The sequence below is a fragment of the Mobula birostris genome, chromosome X, assembly GCF_030028105.1.
Source record: "Mobula birostris isolate sMobBir1 chromosome X, sMobBir1.hap1, whole genome shotgun sequence".
Lineage (NCBI taxonomy): Eukaryota > Metazoa > Chordata > Chondrichthyes > Myliobatiformes > Myliobatidae > Mobula > Mobula birostris.
In genome coordinates this window covers 47,725,989-47,752,822 of record NC_092402.1, presented here as the reverse complement: position 1 = coordinate 47,752,822, position 26,834 = coordinate 47,725,989, and the positions used below count along the sequence as shown (strand labels likewise).

At 40.5% G+C, this 26,834-nt stretch overlaps 2 protein-coding genes across 4 annotated transcripts in view; both read left to right on the top strand.

The window, feature by feature from the left end:
• The window catches only part of LOC140191942 (secernin-2-like), a 34,518-nt gene extending 26,975 nt beyond the window's left edge, over window positions 1-7,543 (top strand). For 2 of the 3 annotated variants that reach the window (XM_072249846.1, XM_072249844.1), the window contains 4 exons: window positions 1,539-1,704; window positions 2,441-2,621; window positions 2,743-2,937; window positions 5,379-7,543. In XM_072249846.1, the coding sequence (XP_072105947.1) occupies window positions 1,539-1,704; window positions 2,441-2,621; window positions 2,743-2,901 (506 nt within the window). In that variant the 3' untranslated portion in view covers window positions 2,902-2,937; window positions 5,379-7,543. The remainder of the gene's footprint in view (window positions 1-1,538; window positions 1,705-2,440; window positions 2,622-2,742; window positions 2,938-5,378) is intronic. The other variant, XM_072249845.1, reaches the window with a different exon arrangement.
• Window positions 7,544-9,078: 1,535 nt separating this feature from the next.
• The window catches only part of LOC140191943 (uncharacterized), a 34,727-nt gene continuing 16,971 nt past the window's right edge, over window positions 9,079-26,834 (top strand). Inside the window, exons 1-5 of the mRNA XM_072249847.1 lie at window positions 9,079-9,151; window positions 13,195-13,288; window positions 20,350-20,458; window positions 21,527-21,573; window positions 22,866-22,975. Coding sequence (XP_072105948.1) covers window positions 9,091-9,151; window positions 13,195-13,288; window positions 20,350-20,458; window positions 21,527-21,573; window positions 22,866-22,975 — 421 coding nt within the window. The 5' untranslated portion in view covers window positions 9,079-9,090. The remainder of the gene's footprint in view (window positions 9,152-13,194; window positions 13,289-20,349; window positions 20,459-21,526; window positions 21,574-22,865; window positions 22,976-26,834) is intronic.

Sequence of the window (26,834 nt, the reverse complement as noted above, 5' to 3'; positions counted from 1 at the left end):
TGTCTTTTTCTTTAGTGGGCCGCACACACACATGGCGTGGTGGCATAATGATGTATGCCATTCATGTACTTTTTGCATATAACCCATAATGAATTATGTAAACAATGCTTAATCAAACAATATATTTACAATATTACTCAAATGTTACTGAAATACTAAACACACCACCATATACTACCTTGAAATTCATTTTCTATCAGGCATTCATAACACTATAGAATGAATGAACAACTACACATTGATGAGCAACCAATGTGCAAAAGAAGACAAACTGCAAATACAGAAAAACCCACAAAATAGTAATAAATAAATAATGTTGAGAACATGAGTGTAAAGTCCTTGAAAATGAGTCCATAGGTTGTGTTCAGTGATCAGTTCAGTGTTGAGGTGAGTGAAGTTATACAAGCTGGTTCAGGAGCCTGATGGTTGAAGGATAATAACTGTTCCTGAACCTGGTTGTGTGGGATCCAATGGGATCCAAGGTTCATTCTTAATTCCTTGGTCTTACTCCTCAAATTCCTAATGAAGTATAGCTGCTGGTGTACCACATATCAGACTCTGCACAGAATGAGGAAGAAGTTGGGGGCAGGGGGGGAATGACAGCTATTGGGGTTAGGTTATAGAATTTAAATAATTTTCAAATGTATGTTTAATATGTAAGATTTACTCAGAATATTATATTATTTGATGTATTAACATAGCCACATTTCTTCATCATAACAACTCTCCATCCTCTTGCAGGTGGAAATGGAGGGTTAAAAATCAGATTGAATTTCTATAATCTGCTTTTTTGTACCTACTGAAACATGAGTCAAACCTTTGGTTTATTTTCTGGTCCATCATAGGAAATGGAAGGGATGAAATGATCAGTGTTTATCTTCTTTATCTACCACTCTGGAAGTCAAGTTTGCGAGAATTAGTCTTGCCAGTGCAGCCAGTATTTACCAGCCTTGAGAAGGTCATGGTGAGCTATCTCTTTGAACCACTACAGTCCACATAGTGGATGAACTCCCAGAGCAAGATTAGAGAGGGCTTTCCTGGATGCTGACCAGCAATAACGAAAGATAGTGATACCTTTCCCAGTTGTCACGGTGCTTGGGTTGAAGTGAAGGTGCTCCCCTGTGTTTGTTGCGTGGATCAATAAACAATCTGCTGGAGGAACTCAGTGGACCGAACAGCATCTGTGGGAAGAAAAGAATTGTTGGCATTTTGGGTCAAAAGCCCTGCGTCAGGATGGGTCAGAACGTTGATAATTCCTTTCCCCTATAGTACTGCTTGAGCTCCTGCAGATTGTTTGTTGCTCCAGATTCCAGCATCCGCAGTTGCTTGTGTCTCCTCAATTGCCCGCACGGCTCTGAGGTGAAGTTAAAGAAGTCTTTGTGTGTCTCTGCAAGCATTTCGGAGCTAGGACACATTGCAGCCACAATGTGCCAGTGGTCAAGAGCTTTCCATCAATTAATGTACAACAGACCCAGATACAATGCAACGAGCTGCTTGTCTTCAGGAAGCTAAAAGTTTTTTTTATTGTGTCACTGTAGGTAGCATTAAAGCAGAGACTATCATGGGCATCTTGCGCAATAAGGAGAGTGGAATCTGCATGGACTCTGAGGCTTTCTGTACCACTGGCAGTATGGTGTCCATCCTGCCTCAAGATGATGCCTTGCCTTGTGTGCATTTCTTTACAGCAACCCCTGATCCTTCAAGGTCAATAACCCACCATTGGTAAACGTACTCAGTAAAAGTTTTTCTTCACTTGTACATATAGCACTAGTGATAAGGGTTCAATTCCCACCATCATCTGTATGGCGTTTGCATGTTCTTCTTGTGACAGCATGGACTTCCAGGTGCTCTGGTTTCTTCTCACATTCCAAAGATATATGGTTAGAGTTAGTAAATTGTGGGCATGCTATATTGGTGCTGGAAGCATGGTGACACTTGCAGGCTGCCCCCAGCACAACCTTAGATTGTTGGTCATTGACACAAACAACGCATTTCATGGTTATGCTTTGGTATACAGTACATGTGACCAATAAAGCTAATCTTTAGTGGGCATCTTCTCAGTGCACAAGTTAATGCCAGCGCATTAAAGTGTAGTGTTGAAAGACTCTGCCACTTTATCCTGGTATCTGACTGACATCCACCTTTGTAAAGTTATACCTCTTATCAGCATTGCCTTAAAGTGAAAACTTCAAAAAATTAGTAAGACTAAATGAGAACATGTAAAACTGAATTCATTTTGCAATTTGTATAACAGATTAATTACATTAGAACTGACCTGATTACCTTTAATGTCTATGCTGGAGGGGTTGGAAATGATATTAAAAAACATTTTACACACCATTATTCACATGCAGGAGGGTGGATTACAATATTTTGATTATCTAGCTCTTCTATTTGTGATCTTTTTCTCTTTCGTGTTTTGCAATTCTTTTATTAATAGATCTGTCTTCAAACCCTTTATCTTTATTGATGATGTAACACCAGTTTCTATGGTAATTTCTCCATCTTATGGTGAGGAGGATCCTGTCCGGAGGCAGCCGCGGTTCCTGAGCAAGCCAGATCGCAGGCATGAATTGTATAAGGCACATCAGCAAGCCAAAGCTACAATGGACAGTGGACAGGTACTGTTGCTTTTAATTCAGGAAAAGAACTATAGCAAAACTCTGATCATTCTTGGGACTTTGGTGTTGGATTGGCACATTCCTGTATCAATTGACTTTATTAATTCTCCTTCCCTTTCAGGAGCAGGGTATACAGTTGCATGAAACAATGCAGAACCTTGAGAGGCAAGGACTACAGGCTATCAAGAACATGTTGGTTAGTGGAGCATCCTTCAACCCAGAAGAAATGGCAGATCTCTTCTTTGACTGTGTTGATACAGAAATCAAGTTTTATAAATAAACCTTCAAAGGTGTTACTTCACAAATCCTGCCATAGGTACATTTTATACTCTGCTTGTTTAATCCCTTAAATGTACTTCATGTCCAGCACGGGGATGGTCCTTTTAGGAGATCCTGTAGCAGTGGCTGCTACAGATGGGATGGGGGCGGTAACCTACTCCTCTTGGCCCATGTGATCACGATGAAGATGGAGATATTGGTGGTCTGCTGGATCTGAGCCTCTTCAGATGGAAGATTGCAAGTTCTATCTAGGTGCAGGCGGAACAAGATGTGTACGTGATCATGTGTAGTGCACTATCTGGTACAATGGATGACAGCATAGATAGACTTTTCTGCCTATTGTAACTCTGATTTCCAACCCAAGTCTGAAGAGTCCTTGTAATTTTCATAAATTAGCAGAGACTATGCCAAACCGAGAGTTCCCTGACCAAGCCATGGTTAGACAGATAAAGAGGAAGGACATTGGGGGTGGTGTCAAAATGCCAGACGTGCTGAACTTGTCCCAAACAGTGACCCTTGCTGGTAGCACAGAAGTACAAATATCTACCCTGCAATTTTCTCCACCACTGTTTAAAATTAAAATCCATTTAATATTGCACCCAATCTGATTATGCTAAATACCTTTGCAATCTTGTTAGAGCACACTAAAATCCAGTGACTATTCCATAGAGTCATAGAACACTACAGCCCAGAAACAGGCCCTTTGCAGGGACGTGGTACAAATTTTAATGGAACTTTTCATGAAGTGCTGTTCAGAGAAACCAACAACTAGGAGGAGGTCTCACTGAGAATAAATTAAAAGATGAAACTCAAATTTAAGTCATTCATCTGATGTTTAACTCCTGCTGAGCCTTAGAATCTTCCTGTACAGTCAAGAGATCCCCAGGCAAATGCAGCGAGGATGGTCACGTTTTGTGGAAGGTGATTCATCCCAATTAAGTTTATGTGAAATAAAAACACATCAGGTATGAAATAGTAGCTGGATTTTGATTAGTCACACTCATTCATAGTCACTTTAGGTTGAAGTGTGCTCCTACAAGATTACAAAGGTATTTAACAAATTGAGGCGATGTAGGCATTTTGCATTTGTTCAGGTACCTAATTTGCACCCAAATTTTAGAAAGGTATGGTACGGAGGAGTTTCTATAACAGATTCACGTTTAGTTATAATGTTAAACACAAGATTCCGTGGATGCTGGAAATCCAGAGCAACACACAAGATGCTGCAGGAAGTCAGCAGGTCAGGCAGCATCTATGGAGGGGAATATACAGTCCCAATGAAGGGTCTCGGCCTGAAACATCGACTGTTTATTCTCCTCCATAGGTGCTGTATGATCTGCTGAGTTCCTCTAGCAGTTTCTGTGTGATGGTTATAATGTTTATTGACTTGTGAACTTTGTTCATGTACAAAGAATGGGGTTGGACGTGCAGGGAGAAGGGTTTCCAGTGAAGAAAATGTCTTGAAGGAATCACTGAGCTTGGCTCATAGAAGGACAGATTGTATTGTAGGGAGGTGGTGAGTGGGGTAGGAAGTGGGATGAATTATTTTCACACACACACAAAATGCTGGAGGAATTCAGCAGATCAGGCAGCATCTTTGGAGAGGAATTAACGGTTGATGTTTCAGGGCAAGACCCTTCAGGACTGAAAAGGAAGTGGGAAAGAAGGGAATTGGCCTTATTAACAATGCTTGATCCTAATCATCTACAAAATGAACAATAACTTCAAGGACAATGAAGAATTAAACACAAGTGGAGTTTAAGCTAGGCAAGAACAGCAGGTGTTCCCTTCATCAATATGTTTGTAGAAATAGTCCTGAAGTTCACTGGTTCCCAGTCTAGTCCAGATTTATTTAACACAGATTTAAATCCCTCAGTAACCATGATGAAATCTGACCTGGGATCACTTGATTACTAATCCAAACCTTGCAATATTAGTCTACCAAGTTAAGATGCTGTGCTGTCATATCAAATAGTATTCAGAACTATCCAGTCAGATTGCAGGAAACAAAGCATAAGATAAGTTGTACTTGTTCAAAAATTTTCAATGATTTAAAAAAAAAATTAGTTGACCTCTTCCAGATGCTCCTTCCCTTTTCTCCCACTGTCTGCTCTCCTCTCCTATCATATTCCTTCTTCTTAAACTGGTTACCCTTTCCACCTATCACCTCCCAACTTCTCACTTCATTTCCACACACCTTCCCCCTCACCTATCACCTTCCAGCTTGCACTCCTTCACCTCCTAATTCTGGCTTCTTCCCCCTTCCTTTCCAGTCCTGGTGAAGGGTCTAGGCTAGAAAAGTCGACACTTTCTTCCTCTCCATAGATGCTGCCTGACCTGCTGAGTCCCTCCAGCATTTTGTTGCTAGAGGTGTTGCCTTTCCAGCATCTGCAGATCTTCTCGTGTTGCTGATTCTACTGCTCCAGCATTTTGTGTGTTTTGCTCCTCCATGATGTTTTTTTTTGTATGGATTTTCAGATGTTGACAACTGCCAGACCGTTGACCTGCAGAAGCAAATGAAATGAGTGACTTCCTTGGAGCCATGAGTTTTTGTCGCGCGTGCGCGCGCGCGCACACACACACACACACACTTCGCCCCCCCCCCCCCATAGATTTACCTGTTGTACTGATAACTGAGCCAAGTTTGCTGTTGTCCCTCCTCTCTTGAGAGACTGCCTAGAAGCAGACCGGTGCTTTTACATCACACTGTTGTCTGAAGTGTTCAACTGTGAACTAACTTGACTGGAACTAATAAACTTGAATTATTTGTTTTTGCTTGCAAGGCTGGTCCTACCCCTTTAGTTTTACCTGGTTATCAGTCTTGCAATATATTCCTTTTGATGTCTCACTTTTTGAGAATGTTTCAACATTTGCAGGTACGAGAACATTCTGTAGCTCCAATTTTCCAGAGATACAATGTCTTTGGGGAAAATGTGTACATCTCAGAATTAATTAAAAGGATAGTGTAATCTACTAAACTGCCACATAATCCGGTGTTATTTTTAAAAGATGCATTTACTGGTGTCTTGCTGTCTCTCTGGGTTCGGTGGGATAAGATTTCTTGATTGCTTGTTTATTTTCTCCCCTTGTAATTAAAGAACACCAAAAAGTAGCTTCATGGATTTGTCACACTTCCATGGTTTCAGAGATGCATTTTTTAGCAAGAGTTTGGTGGGAGCGTTGGGGAAAGACATTTCCTCCTCTTTTTGAGGTGAGTATGTGACGTTGATGGGGTGGGTAGTGAACCGGCTGGGAGATTTTCTAGAACATTTTCCTTGCTGCAGCAGTGAGAGAAAAAAGCTTGTCAAACATTCCAAGTGTTATCTCACTTCTTTCCCATCTTGATGACCTGGTGTGAACACTGGAAGTCTTGGACCAGCCACTGATTTATCTTAATAATTGAAAGTGTCTGATATCAAAATTTGAAGACTAACTTCTTTTCCCCCTAAAACTGAAAACTGTGTTGCAGAAACAGTACTTGAAATAATTCATACAGAACTTTAGTGTGTTTGTGTTCTTTAGAAGTAAATCATGTTGTCTTTCATCAGAAATAAATTGTGTTGTCTTTCATCTTGCCAGTCATTTTTAGCACCTGCTCACCCAATAAGGTTTTGTACTTGAGGAAAACGTCCGCAGCCCATATCAGGAATTTAAACTTCTCACTCCCTTTGTGACTAGGAATCATGCTATATACATTTCAGTCTGGTTTCTTTTCTTGGTATGTCTTTGCTGCCAAAAGACATAGGAGAAGAATTAGGCTATTCAGCCCATTGAGTATGCTTCACCATGTGATCATGGCTGATTTTTTTTATTCCCCCCCGCCCCCCCAATGCCAATCTCCTACCTTCTTCCTGTGACCTCCGATGCCCTCACTAATCAAGATCCTATCATTTTCTGCTTTAAATATACCCAATGATTTGACATTCATAGCTTTCTGTGGCAGTGAATTCCAGAGATTCACCGCCTTCTGGCTAGAGAAATTCCTCCTCATCCCTGCTGTAATAGAATGATCTTCTATTCTGTGCCCTCTGGTCCTAATGGAAACATCCACTCCACAATGACTCTTTCAATACTTGGTAGGTTTCAATGAGATTTCGCCCCCCTCCCCATTCTTCTAAACTCCAGTGAGAACAGGCTCAGTGCCATCAAATGCTGGTCATGCATTAACCCTTTCATAGCCAATTAACTTCTGCTAGACAACATTCCTCTTTCTTAATGAATGTGTTAACTTGTGTTTGATATTTGAATTTTTCAGCACAGTCTGTACCTGTTGATACTTGGACCAATATGATTCCAGTTGCAATTTAACACACACTAAAAATGAAATCCCCAGAAATGTCATGTTTAAACCAATAGTTTTGAAGGATAGAGACGCAAGATATTGATACATGTTCAGATTGTACTGCAGTGTTCAATATTGTGAGCAAATCAGGTGAAAACACTTCCATTTATGCATTCCACAATGTGAAACAAACAAAAAGAAATGGGTGTTGATTTAATACTGCACCAAAGTTGGTAAACTTGTGTGCACTGCTGTAGATAGAATTCTGTTGGAAAAATGTTGAAAGATCAACTGCAGCATAAGATGACCCTGCTGTAAACTATTATTTATGATACCGTTAATCAATAAAGATATGAATGACTATTCAAGCACTTTGAATTACTGATGTGCATGGTACCGAAGCTGGTTGAATATAGTATGTTAAAATATTTTGCAAATGATAAGTGTGGGCATTACTCCTCTGACGGTGGTGTCTGAAAAGAGGATGCTGTCCAAGTTGCATGCCATCTTGGACAGTGTCTCCCATCCACTATATAATGTATTGGTTGGGCACAGGAGTACATTCAGCCAGAGACTCATTCCACCGAGATGCAACACAGAGCGTCATAGGAAGTCATTCCTGCCTGTGGCCATCAAACTTTACAACTCCTCCCTTGGAGGGTCAGACACCCTGAGCCAATAGGCTGGTCCTGGACTTATTTCCTGGCATAATTTACATATTACTATTTAATTACTTATGGTTTATTACTAGTTAATTATTTATGGTGCAACTGTAACGAAAACCAATTTCCCCAGGGATCAATAAAGTATGACTATGACTTAAAATAGAAAGGCTGTGATTCACTTACTAATGCAGTTCCTATTGTAGAATAGAACTGATCCATACATACACAAATAAAGCACATCCCATCAAATTGCCTGGACTTCAACTTCCCTGTAAATTCAACTCCAACTGTTTTCAAATTCCATACTTTACATTACTACAGAGCAAAGATATTTCTTTAAATTCTATATTGGGTTCATTTGTAATCATATTATCTTTGATCCCTTGCTCTATTCTCTGCCCTGTGTGAAAATGGTTCCTCTGCATTTTCCCTGGAACAGCCCTCGCAAACCTTCAAAGATGTCTGCCGGATTGTCCCTCAGCCTTCTCTGAAACAGTGTTCCCACCTAATCTAGTGTAGTATAAAGCTGTCAGTTCTGCTATTGCTTCTTGATCAGCTGGTGAAAAGGTTTGGGGTTGAGAATTAAAAACACAAGAGATTCTGCAGATGCTGGAAATCTTGGATGAAGGTCTTAGCTGGCAATGTCAGCTCTTTTAATGCTTCTCTGGAGATGCTGCCTGACCTGCTGAGTCACTTCAGCATTTTGTGTGTTGCTATAGGAAAAATGCAGTGCCATTGGCTGTAAAAGGATTTGGGAATTTACATTTTTTCAAGATGCCAATCTTGATACTGTTGAGTGAGGATTAGGGGCTAGTTACCCCATTTTCTTCAAGTAGCACAATGGAATCCTTTATGAATACCTGATAGAGCAGCTAACAGTTACTACCTTTGGCAATGCAGTACTTCACTAGTCTACACAAAGGTCTCCCAGCTATCTGCCCTAGGCGCTTCTCAGTCGTCTCCTCCAAGTAGCCAATAAGCTAATAAAGCAGACCAAGCGCTGGAAATATTGTATATTGTACAAGGCAGGCGATATGTTTTGGAGTGAGAAAGAGTACCGATGGAACAAGTCAATGGCCTTCGAGAAGTTGGTATGTGAGAATAGAGATCCTGACCATCAGGGGGCGACGTCTTTCTGACCGGCAAAGTGGCATCTCTTGCACATGCTCTGAACTCGTTGGCGTACGCTGGCGGCATGAACGGGATTGTTGGCATAGCAACAGCGTGCCGCGGCAGCTGGGGCATGGAGCAGGAGAACGGGTCGGGGTCGGCAGGAGGTTCGGAGGAGAGAGGCCCGGGGTCGGGTAGGTAGGGCATAGAGTGGTAGATCCCGGGACGGGTCTCTGCATCGTCACTCTCGACCGCAAAACCGGCAGCAAGATTCTGCAAGTAACAGCCAAACACCGAAAGGGAGTCAAGTCGCTTCCATCCTCCGAACACTCCACCCACAACTTGCCCCCTCCAGCTCCCCGCCCACCCTCAACTTTCCCCCTCCAGCTCCCCGCCCACCCCAACTTCCCTCCTCCACCTCCCCACTCACCCACGAACACTCCACCCCCAACTTGCCCCCTCCAGCTCCCCACCCACCCCCAACCCCAACCCCAACCCCAACCCACTAACTCTTCCAACAACACGATACTAAATTAAATTAAATATCTTCTGTTTGCACGTAATCTGTATCCCTTCAACTCTGCATATTTATGAGCCTATATAAAAGCTCCTTAAACACCACTAAGGCAGTCAGATAGATGCTAAATGAGGGACTGAAAATTATGCAGGTAGACTGAAAAATGACATTGAGATTAAAACCAGATGAACACAGGCTTGAGGGGCCCAGTGGTCTATTCTTGCTTCTAATTATTGTGTTCATATATGAATTAAGAACTTGAAATGGAGTACTTCCTGTTTGAATAGCTAGATACTAATGCCCCAAAATAGGCCACCACATTTAATGTAATACTTTTCTGAACAAGTTCATTAAATATATCATTAGCTGTAAAATGTTCTAAGATATCTAGAGGCAGATGTAAAGAGTGTTGAACATTAACACAGTTTAGGTTACAGATGAATTACACATTTAGATTTCTGCTGATTCCAGATGAATAATAGACCTGTTTGGAGATCAAGCAAAGACAGATCAACCTGAAAGATGGATTAATAGTCTTGATTGACACATTAAGAATGGCTGTTTGGGTAATGTAATGTGGAAGGGTAGCATTGTGGAAACTTGTCCCTTTGTCACTAAGAAGCCACAGAGGAAGAGGAAGAATAAATAGAGGAACAAAAATAGTAAATAAAGGTGTACTGTATGAAGGCCTCTCAGCCGATCAGATACATTCAATCTCATAGACTTGTCCTGAAATTCATGGTGCAGTAGGCAGTGGCTACTTGTTGAGGAGGTCTGGCAGGAGTTTAACAATTAGATATGCCCAAACTGGGGAATCAGACTCTTGAGTCTCAAGAAATAAACCTTACCTTAACTGACATTGTTGATAAACTGTGAATGCATTTTTAGCATTTATTTCAACTTCACTTTTGTTTATATAGCTTAATTTTCAAAAGTGGGCAGGCTCACTCAATTCAGTAAAACTCTGATAATCCACTACCTAAATATTCAGTAATCCGAACAGTTCAGCATTTGCTTCACCATATAATGTTTCCCATGCTCCCTTCCCACTTATTGTGTTCCAGTTCCCATGATCTCTTTAAACTTTCATTGGTTCACTGGAAAACTTATTATATCTTAAACAATATCGGTCAGTGTGTGATGGATTATTGGAGTTTCACCAAATATGCCCTGAATGTGGTTCATTTCTTTAAAAAAGAAAACAGTGATAAGTGCAGCACACACAAAATGCTGAAGGAACTCAGCAGGCCAGGCAGCATCTAGGAAAAGAGTACAGTCAACATTTCGGGCAGGACCGGGTAATCCACAAAACAATAATAAGTGTTGTTTTTGCTTCTGACAGCTAAGATGGAGTTGTTTAATTGTCTACCATCATTCATGACTAGATGTGTAGGACTGCAGAATGAAAATTGACTAAACACACAAAATCAGAATTAGGTTTATGATCACTGACATATGTCATGAAATTTGTTGTTTTGTAGCAGTGGTACAGTAGAAGACAAAAATGCCATAAGTTGCAATAATAAATAAATATGTAAGGGGTTCTTTTTTTTAATGTCACTGCGTAGTCTAATTAAAATGGCTTCTTTGTTATGTTATAATTGAAAGGGCTTCTTTGTTATGTTAACTGCTGAGAAAGTCCTCCCTCTAGCAGTTTGTTTGAATCACGTTACTGATAAGATGTTATGAACCAATTGGGATAGTTGTTATGTTTTTGGTGTGTCTGTAAGATATTGTATGTACGGGGTTTTGGAGGGAGAAGGTGGGAGAGAGAGACAGAGGATGGACCAGGTACTGTGAGTCCGCTAACGGGGTCGGACCCTGAGCGGGGCGTTCGGCGAGGAGAGGAGACGGACTCGTGTGGAGTGTCTGGTCGACCACCGTTGTTGGTCCCAGGTGGCCGGTCGAGGTGGTCCGAGGGGTCGAAGAGTGAAGAAGAAGGGTCCTGATCTCCAACTGTTTGTGCACGAAGAGATTGAACTTTGATGAGTGTAGCGCCTTTTATTTTCCTTTTATATTTTATTCTCTATTAATTATATAGTTCCAGTAATATCTATAAACTGTAAATCATTTAATTGCATCTGGTGTATTGTCTGTTATTTGGGCGGGGTGGGGTACATCACACAGCATCCACACAAACTAATTACCCAGTTTGGCAGGGCCGAGGGCTTTTTCCCTAGACAACAGCAAGCCGAGCGACCCTGAGGCTGGCTGGGGGGGCTACACATACATAAATAGTGCAAAAGAGGAATAAGAAGGTAGTGTTCATGGCTTCATAGACCGTTCAGAAATCTAATGGCAGAGGAGATTTAGTTGTTCCTAAAACATTGATGTGGATCTTCATAAGACATAGGAGCAGATTTAGATCATCATGCCACCAGGTCTGCTATGCCATTCCATTGTAGCTGATTTATTATCCCTCTCAACCCCATTCTCCTGCCTTCTTCTTGTAACCTTTGGCGTCCTGACTAATCAAGAACCTATCAACCTCCGCTTTAAACATACACAATGACTTGGCCCTCACAGCCATCTATGGCAATTAATTCCACAGATTCACTACCCTCTACTAGAGAAATTCCTCCTTATCTCTTCAGTACCTCCTCACAAATGGTAGTAATGAAAAAAGGGCATGTTCCATGTGGTGAGGGTCCTTAATGATGGACGCTGACATCTGGAGGCACTGCCTTTTAAAGATAACTTCAATGGTGGGATGCTGAAAGAGCTCATAAAGTCAGACAACATCTATGGAAGGAAATAGTCTATATTTCAGGTTGAGACCTTTCATCTGAACTGAAATAAAGAAGGAAGATAGCCTGTATAAAATGGTGGCGGGAAGAGGTGGAGCAAATGCTGGCTGGTGATAGGTGAATCCAGGGAAGGCAGTGGAGGAGAGTGGGAATGCTGCCAGAAGCTGGGAGGTGATAGGCAGAATTGACAAGAGCTGAAGATGGTGGAATTTGGTAGGAGAAGAAGATCTGATCCATAGGCAGTTACCTCTGTCTAATGCATTTTGTTTATATTATTTGCATGCAAATACGGTCTTGTAATTTCACTAAGTTGATCCTTCTCTCTGAATATATCTGGTTTTGCTCCTGGCATGCCCTCCTTCACTTTTCATTTTTCCATTATGTACTTCTGGTTCTAAGTTTGGATTTAATTGGGAAGGCCTCTTCATTTTCAGTTTTGACTGAAAAACGTGGTTAGGAAAAATCTTGCGGATCTTTTTTTGGATTCATTAGTACATCAAACACTAAATGACACCTCTGACTAGGTTATTCCCACAGATCTAATGAAGCACACAGAGAGAGATGTGCAAAGGCCGTTAATCTGTAAACCTCTTGATTTTTACAAGCCTTTTATAAGCCACTCTCACACAGAGAGTGGTGAATCTGTGGAATTCTCTGCCACAGGAAACAGTTGAGGCCAGTTCGTTGGCTATATTTAAGAGGGAGTTAGATATGGCCCTTGTGGCTAAAGGGATCGAGGGTATAGAGAGAAGGCAGGTACAGGGTTCTGAGTTGGATGATCAGCCATGATCGTACTGAATGGCGGTGCAAGCTCGAAGGGCCGAATGGCCTACTCCTGCACCTATTTTCTATGTTTCTATGTTTAGTTAGTACCTCAAGAAAGAATGTATCGACGTGATTTGAAAGCTGATAGATTCTTTATCGAGTTATTACTTTCCAGCTTATAATAACGATGTGATCCTATTGATTTCAGAATACTCACCTGAATCAGAGAAGTTGGTACAGATTTCCATGTCGCTGGTTGCTGAGAGAAATCTGCGTGCTAAGGAGCATAGAATGGAAGATATGTGAGTGACAGCTCAGTAGTTAGAATTTATAATGAGCAGAGCTCTGTCTTTACAACTGAATGCTGACACGGTGATAGTAATAATGTGAAGAAATAGTTTATATCATAACTGGATGTTAATTGGCTTTGTTTGATATGCCACCAATGGATTTCAAAAACTCTTAAAGGTTCGCTGATTTGTCTTTGAGTTCAGGACACTGGTATAGTTGCTACCCTTAGCCTCAATAGAAAGGGGAAAAACTGATCCAGGGGTTTCCTTCCTGCTTGCTGTCCTACAAACTTTACAAAGCAGTTTCTATCTGTCAGCTATGATGCCCTATGTAGTGGAATTGTGTGCTAAATCTCACATGAAGAATAGCGACTTGAGTCAGGTACTCCAGGACTGCTAACACCCTAGCAAGGGTCAAAGGGACACAAGAGCAAAATAATATGGGGGGCACACTTTTAAGATGATTGGAGGGAAGTATGGGGAGGATGTCAGAGTTTTACACAGAGTGGTAGGTGCATGGAATGTGCTGCCAGGAGTGGTGGTAGAGGCAGATACAATAGAGACATTTAAGATACTCTCAGAGATGGACACGGATGAGTGAAAAATGGAAGGGTTACATGGGAGGAAAGGATTAGATTGATCTTAGAGTAGATTAAAAGGTCAGCACAACATTGTGAGTCAAAGGGCCTGTACTGTGTTGTAATGTTCTATGTTCTAACAAGAGTCTTTCTGAGTTGATAATCTTATTTCAAAATACTGTTGTGGTTTATTGAAAATATTGAGAATAACAGTTTAAATATATCAATATAATGACATGGTCATTTAAAAATTTTTATTCTGAGAGGTTTACAAGGTAAATACTTTTGAATCTAAGTTGCTGCTCAGGCAGGGTCTGTAGAGAAGGTTTCCCACATTTTTGGTTTCTATTTCAGATTTCCAACATCTGCCCTTTTTCTCTTGACTTTCATTTGCTGTCATATTTTCTGGTGAGTGGAGACTGGATGTCATTGAAAGGCTTAGCAGCAGGAAACTGTTTTCTGCTGTTTGCTAGAAAGGGATCTAATATACAATATCTTGCACACTCATTCCAGGGGTGACAGTCCAGCATATTAATGAGGGTGTTCAATGAAGATAATATCTTTGGGATGGGACATTAAAATGAAGCCATGTCAGACCTTGCTTGTGGATATAGAATATCTCATGGCAGTGCTTAAATATCTGCTCTGTATTCTGTAAAATATTTATGCCACAACCAGCATCAATAAAATAAGATTGTCTGTTAATTATTCATCTGTTTGGGGTCTTTCCTCCCTGGTAGTATTGAGGCTATGTAGCAGACTGATAATCTAGAGTGCAGGACTAATGCTGCAGAGGAACAATATCAGTTCCTGCAACAGCAGTTGGGAAATTTAAATTAAATTAAATTAATAAATCTGAAATTAACCTGGTATCACAAGTGATCATAAGACATAGGAGCAGAATTAGACCATTTGGCACGTTGAGTTTACTCATTCAATCATGGCTAATTTATTATCTCTCTCAACCCCATTCTCCTTTCTTCTCCCCGTAACCTTTGACATCCTTACTAATCAAGAACATATCAACCTCCGCCTTAAATGTAACCAATGACTTGGCAATGAATTACGCTGATTCACTACCCTCTAGCTCGAGAAATTCCTCCTCATATCTGTTCTAAAGGGACATCCTTCTAACCTGTGCTATGATCTCTGGTCCTAGACTCTCTCACTTAAGGAAGCACCTTCTCCACTCTATCTAGGTCTTTCAATATCCAGTAAGTTTCAATGAAATCACCCTCTCACTCCTCTAAACTCCAGTGAGTACAGACCCAGAGCCATCAAAGCCATCAAACCCTCCTCATACATTAGCCCTTTCATTCCTGGAATCATACTCGTAAGCTTCTTCTGGACCTGCTTCATGATGATGGGACGTGATGACAATGAAGCTGCAGGTATTGTTAAAAGCCATTTGGATGTAATGGACTTCAGTGAAGGAAAGTTGCCATCGGTACTTTTCTGTGTCTCCAAACCCGCTTTTCCTAACTGGCTCAGCAAGTCAGAAGGTACAAGGCCAGTTGGTGTGGGAATTGAATTCTGGCCTGCCAGTGATGTCTGTGTCCCATGGAAGAACAGGCAAGATCAGAAGCCTACATTGCAACAATAACTACCTAAAAAGCTTCTAATTTTTTTGAAGTGTTTGAGTGTTGCTGATGTTAAGGGAGGACTTTTATAAATTCAGTAGCTAAATGTGAGGGTAAACCACATGTACTGATGTAAAAGTAATTTTAGATAAGGTATCAATATTACTATTTTGAAATGTATTCTGTTCAATATCATATGTCAGAAATTACCACTGAATGAGTTTAGAACTAATGACTTTGGGTTAGCAGTGTTATAATTTGTATAACATGTATTGTTCTGCATATATAGTACTGTGCAAAAGTCTTAGGCAGTTTAGATTTTTTATATAAATTCTGTTTTAGATACTTGTTTTTTGTCTTCTGTATTAGTGTGTCAGTAGAAAAGAGCAAATTTTAGATTTCCAAATGTTTATTTTCTAAAAATTAAATGTTACAGAGTAATTTTAGTATTTCATTTAAGGAAGTAACATAATAGACCACATTTCAAATAAAAACATGATGACTTTGTAGGTAACACACATCAAAGTTGCTGGTGAACGCAGCAGGCCAGGCAGCATCTCTAGGAAGAGGTACAGTCGATGTTTTGAGCCAAGACCCTTCATCAGGACTAACTGAAAGAAGAGCTAGTAAGAGATTTAAAAGTGGGAGGGGGAGGGAGAGATCCAAAATGATAGGAGAAGACAGGAGGGGGAGGGATGGAGCCAAGAGCTGGACAGTTGATTGGCAAAAGGGATATGAGAGGATCATGGGACAGGAGGCCGAGGGAGAAAGAAAAGGGGGAGGGAGGGGAAACCCAGAGGATGGGCAAGGGGTATAGTGAGAGGGACAGAGGGAGAAAAAGGAGAGAGAGAAAAAGAATGTGTGTATGTAAATAAATAACGGATGGGGTACGAGAGAGAGGTGGGGCATTAGCAGAAGTTTGAGAAGTCAATGTTCATGCCATCAGGTTGGAGGCTACCCAGACGGAATATAAGGTGTTGTTCCTCCAACCTGAGTGTGGCTTCATCTTTACAGTAGAGGAGGCTGTGGATAGACATAACAGAATGGGAATGGGACGTGGAATTAAAATGTGTGGCCACTGGGAGATCCTGCTTTCTCTGGCGGACAGAGCGTAGGTGTTCAGCGAAACGATCTCCCAGTCTGCGTCGGGTCTCGCCAATATATAGAAGGCCACATCGGGAGCACCAGACGCAGTATATCACCCCAGCCGACTCACAGGTGAAGTGTCGCCTCACCTGGAAGGACTGTCTGGGGCCCTGAATGGTGGTAAGGGAGGAAGTGTAAGGGCATGTGTAGCACTTGTTCCGCTTAAACGGATAAGTGCCAGGAGGGAGATCGGTGGGGAGGGATGAGGGGGGACGAATGGACAAGGGAGTCATGTAGGGAGCGATCCCTGCGGAAAGCAGAGGGTTGGGGGGGAGGGAAAGATGTGCTTAGTGGTGGGATCCCGTTGGAGGTGGCGGAAGTTACGGAGAATAATTTGTTGGACCCGGAGGCTGGTGGGGTGGTAGGTGAGGACCAGGGGAACCCTATTCCTAGTGGGGTGGCGGGAGGATGGGGTGAGTGCAGATGTGCATGAAATGGGGGAGATGCGTTTGAGAGCAGAGTTGATGGTGGAGGAAGGGAAGCCCCTTTCTTTAAAAAAGGAGGACATCTCCCTCATCCTGGAGTGAAAAGCCTCATCCTGAGAGCAGATGTGGCGGAGACGGAGGAATTGTGAGAAGGGGATGGCATTTTTGCAAGAGACAGGTTGAGAAGAGAAATAGTCCAGATAGCTGTGAGAGTCAGTAGGCTTATAGTAGATATTAGGTATATAGCTTAGTGTATGATAAAGCAAAGATAACAAACAGGATGCTAATGATCAATGTCATAATGAGTTGAATGAACTAAGCTGATTAACTGAAACATACGGATGTAGAAGGAATCAAACTGGATGAAGGACAGCCAAACTGAAAGGTAAAGGTGTGGCAGATGTGACAGTTTATCCTTCAAATCATCAATTCTTACACCATGGAAAGAGTGAGCATAGCAACAAGACACAAGGTGGTTGTGGAGGAAAATATTATGAGTTAAAGATTTTGATAGCAAAGGGTTAATATTAGCTTTTGAGTATGGAAACCAGTTTGCAGCTTTGTTTATTATAGATATGGCCTTGACTTTTAGCAGAGACAGTTCTTAGAATAAATACCTGCAGTTGCTTATCTGGTAAGAACTAGCCTCAAAGATATGAGACAAACTGTTAATACAAAATTGTATACAGGACTGAATTTTTAATATTTGGTGTTGCTATGGATATAGTTCAGCACAAGAGAACTGCATGTGAACTTAGCTTATCTATTGTAATTCACAAGGTTAATTGAACAGCCTTTGCTTTTGCAATCAATTTGTGCATGTATAAAAGGAACAGTATTATTTGGATTCAAAACCCACTGTTAGCTGTTCCACTCCCCATGATATTGTGAATAAAGCTCTCTTTACTTGAATTCCGTGTCTATTTACTTACAATCAACTTTAATCGATTTCCTTAGCAAATTAATTTCCCTAACCGTGCTCATCCTGCATCAGCAAGGTCTCTCCAAAACAGAAATTTTGCAACAGACAGGAGTTTCAAGATGTGTTGTTCAGGCTCTTCTGAAGAAGCACAAAGAAATGGGTGAGATTAAGGACCAGAAGCACAGTGGTCAGGCATGAAAACTGAGTGCAGATGAGTGAGAGATACATTACACTGACATCCCTTCTAAATCGGGAAGAAATCCAGCACTGCTACAGCTCTGAACTCACAGCTCTGTAGCCCAAGTACACCCCTCTACAGTCCACAGAAGTCTTGTCAGAAGTGGTCTTCATTGAAGAGTTGTTGCCAAAAAGCCATTCTTCTGAAGTGAAACAAAGCCAAGAGACTCACCCACGCACAAAAATACAAGGACTGGGGTGCTGAACAGTGGCAGCAAATGCTCTGGACTGGTGAGTCAAAATTTGAAATTTTTGGCTTGAACAGGAGGCAGTTTGTCCATAAAAGAGCTACATGGGTGAGTGTCTGCAGCCAACAGTGAAGCATGGTGGAAGTTCCCTGCAGGTTTGGTGCTGCATTTCTGCAAATGGAGATGGTGATCTGGTCAGAATTAATGGAATCATCAATGCTGAGAAGTACAAGCAGCTTTTCATCCATCACTAAGGTACCGGTGACCCTTGTTTCCATCCAGGGGGTCAGTGTGGACATGGTGGAGGATTACAAATACCTGGGGATACGAATTGACAATAAACTGGACTGGTCAAAGAACACTGAGACTGTCTACAAGAAGGGTCAGAGCCGTCTCTATTTCCTGAGGAGACTGAGGTCCTTTAACATCTGCCGGACGATGCTGAGGATGTTCTACGAGTCTGTGGTGGTCAGTGCTATCATGTTTGCTGTTGTGTGCTGGGGCAGCAGGCTGACAGTAGCAGACACCAACAGAATCAACAAACTCATTCGTAAGGCCAGTGATGTTGTGGGGATGGAACTGGACTCTCTCACGGTGGTGTCTGAAAAGAGGATGCTGTCCAAGTTGCATGCCATCTTGGACAACGTCTCCCATCCACTACATAATGTACTGGGTGGGCACAGGAGTACATTCAGCCAGAGACTCATTCCACCGAAATGCAACACAGAGCGTCAAAGGAAGTCATTCCTGCCTGTGGCCATCAAACTTTACAACTCCTCCCTTGGAGGGTCAGATACCCTGAGCCAATAGGCTGGTTCTGGACTTATTTCCTGGCATAATTTACATATTACTATTTAACTATTTATGGTCTTATTGCTATTTATTATTTATGGTGCAACTGTAACGAAAACCAATTTCCCCTGGGATCAATAAAGTATGACTATGACTATCACGCAATACCATTACGGAGGGGTCCGATTGGCCCCAACTCCATTCTGCAACAGAACAATGACCCCAAACATATGGCCAAGTTCATAAAGAACTATCTTCAGTGAAATGAAGAACAAAGAGTGCAGCAACAGATGGTATGGCCTCCACAGAGGCCTGATATCAATATCGTCCAGGCTGTCTGAGATTACCTACAGAGACAGCCAAAGTCTGCAGAAGAACTGTGGCAAGTTCTCCAAGGTGCTTGGAACAGCCTACCAACCAATTTTCTTATAAAATTGCACAACAGTGTACCTAAGAGAATTGATGCAGTTTTAAAGGCAAAGAATGTTCGCAGCAAATATTGATTTGATTCAGTTTTTTTTACTGTTAACTGCTCTTTTTATAGTAAATTGTTTAATATTTAGAAACTTCATTTCATTATCTTTGAAAGCATCTTCACTTCACAGAATTTTTTTAAACTGTGCTTAAGACTTTTGCACAGTACTGTATCTTAATGAAAATCTATCTTCCCCTTGTTTTTAAGTCTTCCGGTCACTGCCTAGTGTCTTTACAACACCAAAGTCAGTCTTACAAGCCCCCATTTTCAGTTACTTCTCAGTCCTTGGATTTGTTTCCTTCACTTTTTCAGCTTGTGGCATTGGAACTCAATTCCGGTGCTGCTGGTAAGGGGTTTGTACGTTCTCCCCATGATCATGTGCATTTCCTCTGGGTGCTCCCAGTTCCTCCCACAATCCAAAGACATACTGGTTAGTAGGTTAATTGGTCATTGTAAATTGTCCTGTGATTCAGCTAGGGTTAAATAGGTGGGTTGCTGGGCAGTGCGGCTCATTGGACCTGAAGGATCTGTTCCGTACTGTATCTCTAAATAAAATATATAAATAAAATCAGGATTATAACTTGTTAAATTAAATGTAAGTACTCCATCTGGTGGTGGTTCGTAATGCCATCCTAATTTCAAGATACTGTAACAAAATGTGTCTCCAAACATGAGGTGTCTCTTCATTGCTCTAATTTTTGGTGTTAATGAGCCCACATTCTCCATACAGGAAAGAAGCTCTGGCAAAGCTAATGACTATTCGATTAGACCGAGAGAATATCAGCACCCTAGGAAATTTTGAGTGCGTGGAAAATGTCTGCAGTCTTTACCTTCAGCAGGTAATTTCTGCTCCCACTGGTGATTTCACTGAATTGATTGAAGAGAAACTGCGCAGTTGTCTTTTGATAGTTCTTTGGGTAAATCACTTGTTGTAAAATTAAGGCTTACACATTGTAAATTTCCAAATTTGTCTCCAGATGGCATAGATATCTCAGCCAGTGAAGTGGTAGTGGTAAAAATATTTTGCCTGAGTACTGTGGGAAAGAAAGGGAACTTTGCCATTTGCCACCCTGATGCTGAAAAGTGGTGAAATGGATAGAGTGAGGAGAAGACCAGACTCGACCACAGTGTCCACCTGCAGCTCTAACTGTACACATGAGTGGCAAAGCTCATCCAAAATATTGGTAAATGCATTATGGGCTTCTTTCTATGCACCATAGAACTGCATATCCCAGTTATTAGAGATTAGACACTGCCTGTGGGATTGGGTCTCATGAATCAGAAGCAGAGACAAGAAATAAAATATTAGTCGTAGCAAACCATTTTAAGAATGAATGTTAATAAGGGACATTGAGCCTCTCATGTTGAGTAAGCAGAGTAATGTATGGAGGTGCAGTCAGTTACCCAAATAGGTTTTAACAGGGGATTGTAGTACAGTAATAACAATGATATCCAAGTTTTCACCTGCAGAAGATGGGACTCTTTTCCCTTCGTTTCTCTATATATTATTTGATCAATCAAATAGGTATACAGAAAATGGGAACTTTTACAAGACAAATTTAATAGAATCTTGAAGATATGCTGGAGTTGTGTATGTGTTAATATTTCCTTTTTAATTCACCTAACTCACAATGAAATCAAATTGTCTTCAAGTTCCAGATATTTAAATTGAAATTAAAACAGAAGACACTGAAAATACATAAAAGGCCAGTCCTAATCTTAAATTTAAAATAAGTTAATATTTTATCCTTAACTCCTCATGTGTACTAGATTATAGAAAGTTTGACGAACAAAACCTTTATATCAGAAATCATTCCACCACAGGACACTTGAACAGTTGAGCTTTTAACTGGAAGTTTACATCAGTCATTCATTCAATCTTTCTATTTCTTCAAATCCAATCACAGAATCAAATTAAGAAGATAGAAAATTTAGAATTGTTTCACAATTTAAGGTAAGTGAGTTTAATGTGATGTGAATTTTGTCACTGGTAAAGTATTGTACTTGTAGTAATGCATAAAAGACATGTTAGTTCAGACAGGCATGCCTTTTCTTCAAACCGCACTATTTACACTTTCATTGATGTCTCTCACTCTTCAACTTCTGGTTAGTGCCTCTTACCCTTCATCTTCCTAGTCTTTGAATCCCTTATCCATTGCCCACTCACCCTCTAACTTCCTTCCTCCAACATTTGCAACCCTCTTCCTTTCACTTGGACCTTATTGCTTGGCCATCTTTGCACTGTGTGCTTCAGTGAAGAAGGAGAAGGAGCACAAGCTCGTGGGTAATACCGAATAATAGGTGAATCCAGGTGAGAGGGGGAAGGTAAGAAGGTGGACGGGAGGGCATTATGTGTAAGAGGTGGAAAAGGCAGAGGGCTTAAGATGGAATCTGAAAGGACAAGACAGTAGGCCATGGAATAAAGGAAAAGGGGTGTGGAACCAGAGAGAGGAAAGTGTAGGTTATGGGCAGGTCATGAGGGTGGTGGATGAGAAGGAGATGGGGTAAAAAGACCAGAGTGATCATGGAAAACATAGAGAGGTGAGGGGAAGAGAGAAGAATGATTATGGGAAGTTAGGGAAATCGATGTTGATTGCATTTCAGGTTGGAGGCTACCAAGGTGAAATATGAGGTGTTCTAATTATCTGTTGTGAGTTGAACTTCCTGCCCTCTACTGTGGATCAGAGATACAGATTTCTTACAGACACCTCAAGGAATTGGAGAGATTCCAGCAATATTGATTAAACTTGGAAGGAACGTGTCCAGCACCTATAGCCCCTGGAACCTGCAAGTCCCACACTCATCAGAATCCACAGAATTAGAATGCAAGCAAGTTATCTGATGGACTATCAGAGAAGAAAAAGCCTAGTGATACTTGTGCACGATTCCTTTTCATTCAAAACAAACACCCCTAATGCTCAGTGAGATTCCACTCATCCAATGAGAGTGTGTCTACAGATTGAGACGGTCACCATTCACTCAGTGGAAGGATTCCTGTTTATTCTGCATGTAGTCTTTCCTGAGAAGGTGCAATCATTCACTTTGTGGACATACAGTTACTAAATTTGAGGACTGTTGTTTGTATTTTGTAATTGTCCAAAGTAGAAATGCCTACTGGTTTTAAATGAGTACTGTGTAGTATTCTTAATGCCTAGCACAAGGTCCATGTTGAGAGGGAGCCCATGTATAATGCAAGGGGATCTGAAAAAAAGAGGGAGTTATTAAGCTGTTTAATTTGGTGTGCAGGTTTTTGACACTGGCTGGCAACAGAATCCAGAAAGTGGAAAACCTAAAATGCTTACAGAAATTGGGATTCTTAGACCTCTCAGATAATCAGATTGAACAACTGGATCCAGGTTAGTTTACTTCAGTCATCATTTCATAGCTTGAAGTAGATATTATTCAGTAATTGCCTGCACCAATTAGTCTGTCATTTCATTTCTAGAAGCTATTTGGATCCACATCAAGTCAATGGAAACAAATTGTTCTCTCGTTAATGGCTATGGGTATGATTAATGAAATTGGCTGCAGCAATCTCAAATCATAGGTAGAACTTAACATGAACTTGCAATGATTCAGCACAAATTATCATCTCTGTGTTGGGCTCTTTCAAACATAATCTGTCAGTAATGCTGTTTCAAATTTTGGGTGTTAAGGCACATTTCCAAAGTGGTGTAGAGAATTTTTGACCAAGCTGTGACCTACTAGCTTGGGAATGGTTCATACTGAAAGCATAAAGTATTTTGTTAACCAATAAGCAAAATATACAGCATTTCTTTTTTTAATTAATTTTTTATGCATTTCTACAACAGAGCTACAGAAAAAACCATCAACAAAATGGAGATTAATACAGTGCAAAACAAACATGTCCAATATATAATTCATAACAATAAAAAAAAGCACCCAAAATAAAATCATGTAAGATTAGTATCCTCCCCAAACTCCCACTGAAAAAAAACCCCAGGCCAACCATTTCTGTGTATAAAAGAAAAAATTAATCGGAGCATTCGACCCCACAGAGCTGTAAATATATATGTAAAAAATATATAATGCTGACTACCAAAACTATAATGTAATTCACAACAAAAAACCGTAAAACTTACAGAAAAAAAAGCTGAAAGTAAGGGATTGTAGTACCAGAAAAAGGATAAACTTAATCTAAAGAGGAGTTATGAAAGTATTCAAGAAAAGGTCCCCACACCTTATGAAACTTTATGTCCGAAATAAGAAGTGAATAATGAATCTTTTCAAGGTCTAAACAGGACATAACATCACTCAGCTATTGAGCGTGAGTGGGTGGGGCAGCATCTTTCCATCTAAGAAGAACTAACCGTCTAGCCAAGAGAGAGGCAAAAGATAATGTTCGACGTTTGGTCGGACTCAAGTATATATCTACTTCATCTTGAGGATTTCTGATGAGGCAGCATTTCTAATGAAAAATGTTCCAATGATATAAAATCTTTTCATTCTCTCAGACCATATGTTAAGTCATTTTCTTGATTATTATAAATCTATCCAAACAGAGGGGTTTCAACTGTAACACTTTATGGTGTGTAGAGCAGTGATTCCCAACCTTTTTCTGCTCGTGTCCCACTTGTGACTTTCATTTACCTCTGTACCTCCCCCCCCCCCCCATAGTCTCAGTTAGATGCTAACTTTTTTTGGTCAACTGTACTAATTCTAATACACAGACAATATTTATGATATAACAAGTTATAAGCATTATTATATGTTAAATATAATGTTATAAGTGTATATGAAAAATAAAACTATTTCAAAGCTCTGAATAGGATACATTATTTATAATATTATATAATATTCTTCCAACCTGCAATGAAAAAGTGCTTAATATTGTTATTTTGGGAATTTAGTGAGTTATTTGCGACTGATGCAAACTAGCGGGTTTTTGAATATCTGGTTGCAATTTGGTTAAAGATAATCAAAGATCACCTGTTTTCACAACATCAAGATGGTTGCGAGCTTTAGAAAGTAGGCAAAGAACTTGACTAAAACCACATTCAACTAGATAAGAGGTGGGAAATCAAATTAAAAAACAACTTTGCTTTCTCCCAGAGCTGTGGAAACTTATTTTGAATATCACTAGTTACTCAGAAATTTTGCTTGCTGCATTTGAACTTTGCTTGAGCTGTTATATCACTCTGCAGCTCAAGTAGACATTCTTGCAATGTGGTGTCAACATCATTCACATTCACCCCAAATGGATCCACCACCCAATCTGCGTGAATATCCATCTTCAACAGGTCTCTGAACAGAAATTTCATATCAGTGTGCAGTTGTTTCAAATGATCAATATATACAATCAGATCATCATGTTGCAGTTCTACTTTGAGTGGCCAGTGAAGGAAATTACATAAACTTAACTGCTTATCACTTAGAAATGCTATAATACTATCTCAAAGTGCAACAAAATGGAAAAATAATCATCCTTTGCATCATCTAACAGATGCTCCCATTCATTTCATTGAAATTACATATATTCATTTATTTTTTTATTTATGTATTTTAGTCATATTTCATTAAAACAGTAAACATGGCCCATTCAGAAATCAGTGGTCCACAGTTTCTTGTTTTTTTTTAACTCTTCAGCTACCTCTTTCAGAACCCTGGGGTGTAGTCTATCAGGTCCAGGTGACTTGTCTACCTTCGGACCTTTCAGTTTCCCAAGCACCTTCTCCTTAGTAATAGCAACTGTACTCACTGCTAGTGTCTTCCTCAGTGAAAAGTGATGCAAAATACTTATTCAGTTCGCCCACCATTTCCTTGACCCCCATTACTACCTCTCCAGTGTAATTTTCCAGTGGTCCAATATTTACTCTAGCCTCTTATACTTTATATATCTGAAAAAAATACAGATCCATAATTCCTTGAAAGTGGTGTTTTGGGTAGATAGGTTCGTAAAGAGAACTTTGGCACATTAGCCTTCATAAATCAAAGTATTCAGTACTATTATGTTGAAGTTCTTTAAGACATTGGTGAGGCCTAATTTGGAATACTGTGTGCATCTCTGGTCACCTACAGGAAACAGATCCATAAGATTGAAAGAGTGCAGAGAAAATGCACAAGGATATTGCTGGGACTTGAGGACCTGAGATATAGAGAAAGGTTAAATAGGTTAGGACTTTATTCCCTGGAGCGTAGGAGAATAAGGGGAAATTTGATAGAAAATTATACAAAATTATGAGGCAAAGGTGGGGGTTGTGGAAAGAGCCTGGAGGTGGTAGATGTGAGTTTGATTTCAACATCTAAAAGAAGTTTGGATATGTGCCTGGATGGGAGGGATATGGAGGGCTGTAGTCCATGTGTGGGGTGATGGGACTAGGTAGAATAATGGTTTGACACAGACTACAGACTAGATGGGCCAGAAAACCTATTTCTGTGCTGTAGTGCTCTATGACTCTGGCTAATGCTAAAGATCCAAAAAATGATATCAAATAAGAAAACTAGAGGACTGGGATATATTTATTAGTCTGTATGCATGGCACATGGTATGAAAACATCATTGTGATGTTGAAATGCAAATTAAACCAATTAAGCTCACTTTCAAGCCCCAAGGATGTATTGATATATTTTCAAAATGACTTAAACATTGCAGTATTCTGCAATGGCTACAGTAACATTGTGATTATATTATTGGGCAAGGGGGCTGGAGTAATTTAATTCCTTGTGCGAAATTCAGCATAAGTGCCGAATTAGGAAGTTGTGATCACTAATGGTGACCATAAAACTACTGGACTGTTGTAAACATCCAATTGCTTCACTAATAACCTTTACGGAGGAAACTTAATATTCTGGCCTGGGCTGGCCGAAATGTGCTCCTGTTCTATTGTAATGTGCTTGACATTTAACTGACACTCAGTTTCAGGACAGTATAGCTTGTCGTTGTTGCTCAGACCCCACAATAGACTATAAGGTAGTCCTCTGATACAATTAGAAGTTTTCCACATGATAATTTGACAAATGTAACAGAAAAACCCTGAAGAAATTACCATGTCCCCGTCGACTCTTACCAAATTTTATTGATTCACCATAGAAAGCATTCTGTCTGGATGCGTAATGGCTTGGCATAGCAACTGTTCTGTATGTGACCTCAAGAAGTTACAGAGAGTTGTGGACACAGCTCAGCACATCACAGGAACTAGCCTCCTCTTTATGGACTCTGTCTATACTTCTCGCTGCCTCATTAAAGCAGCCAGT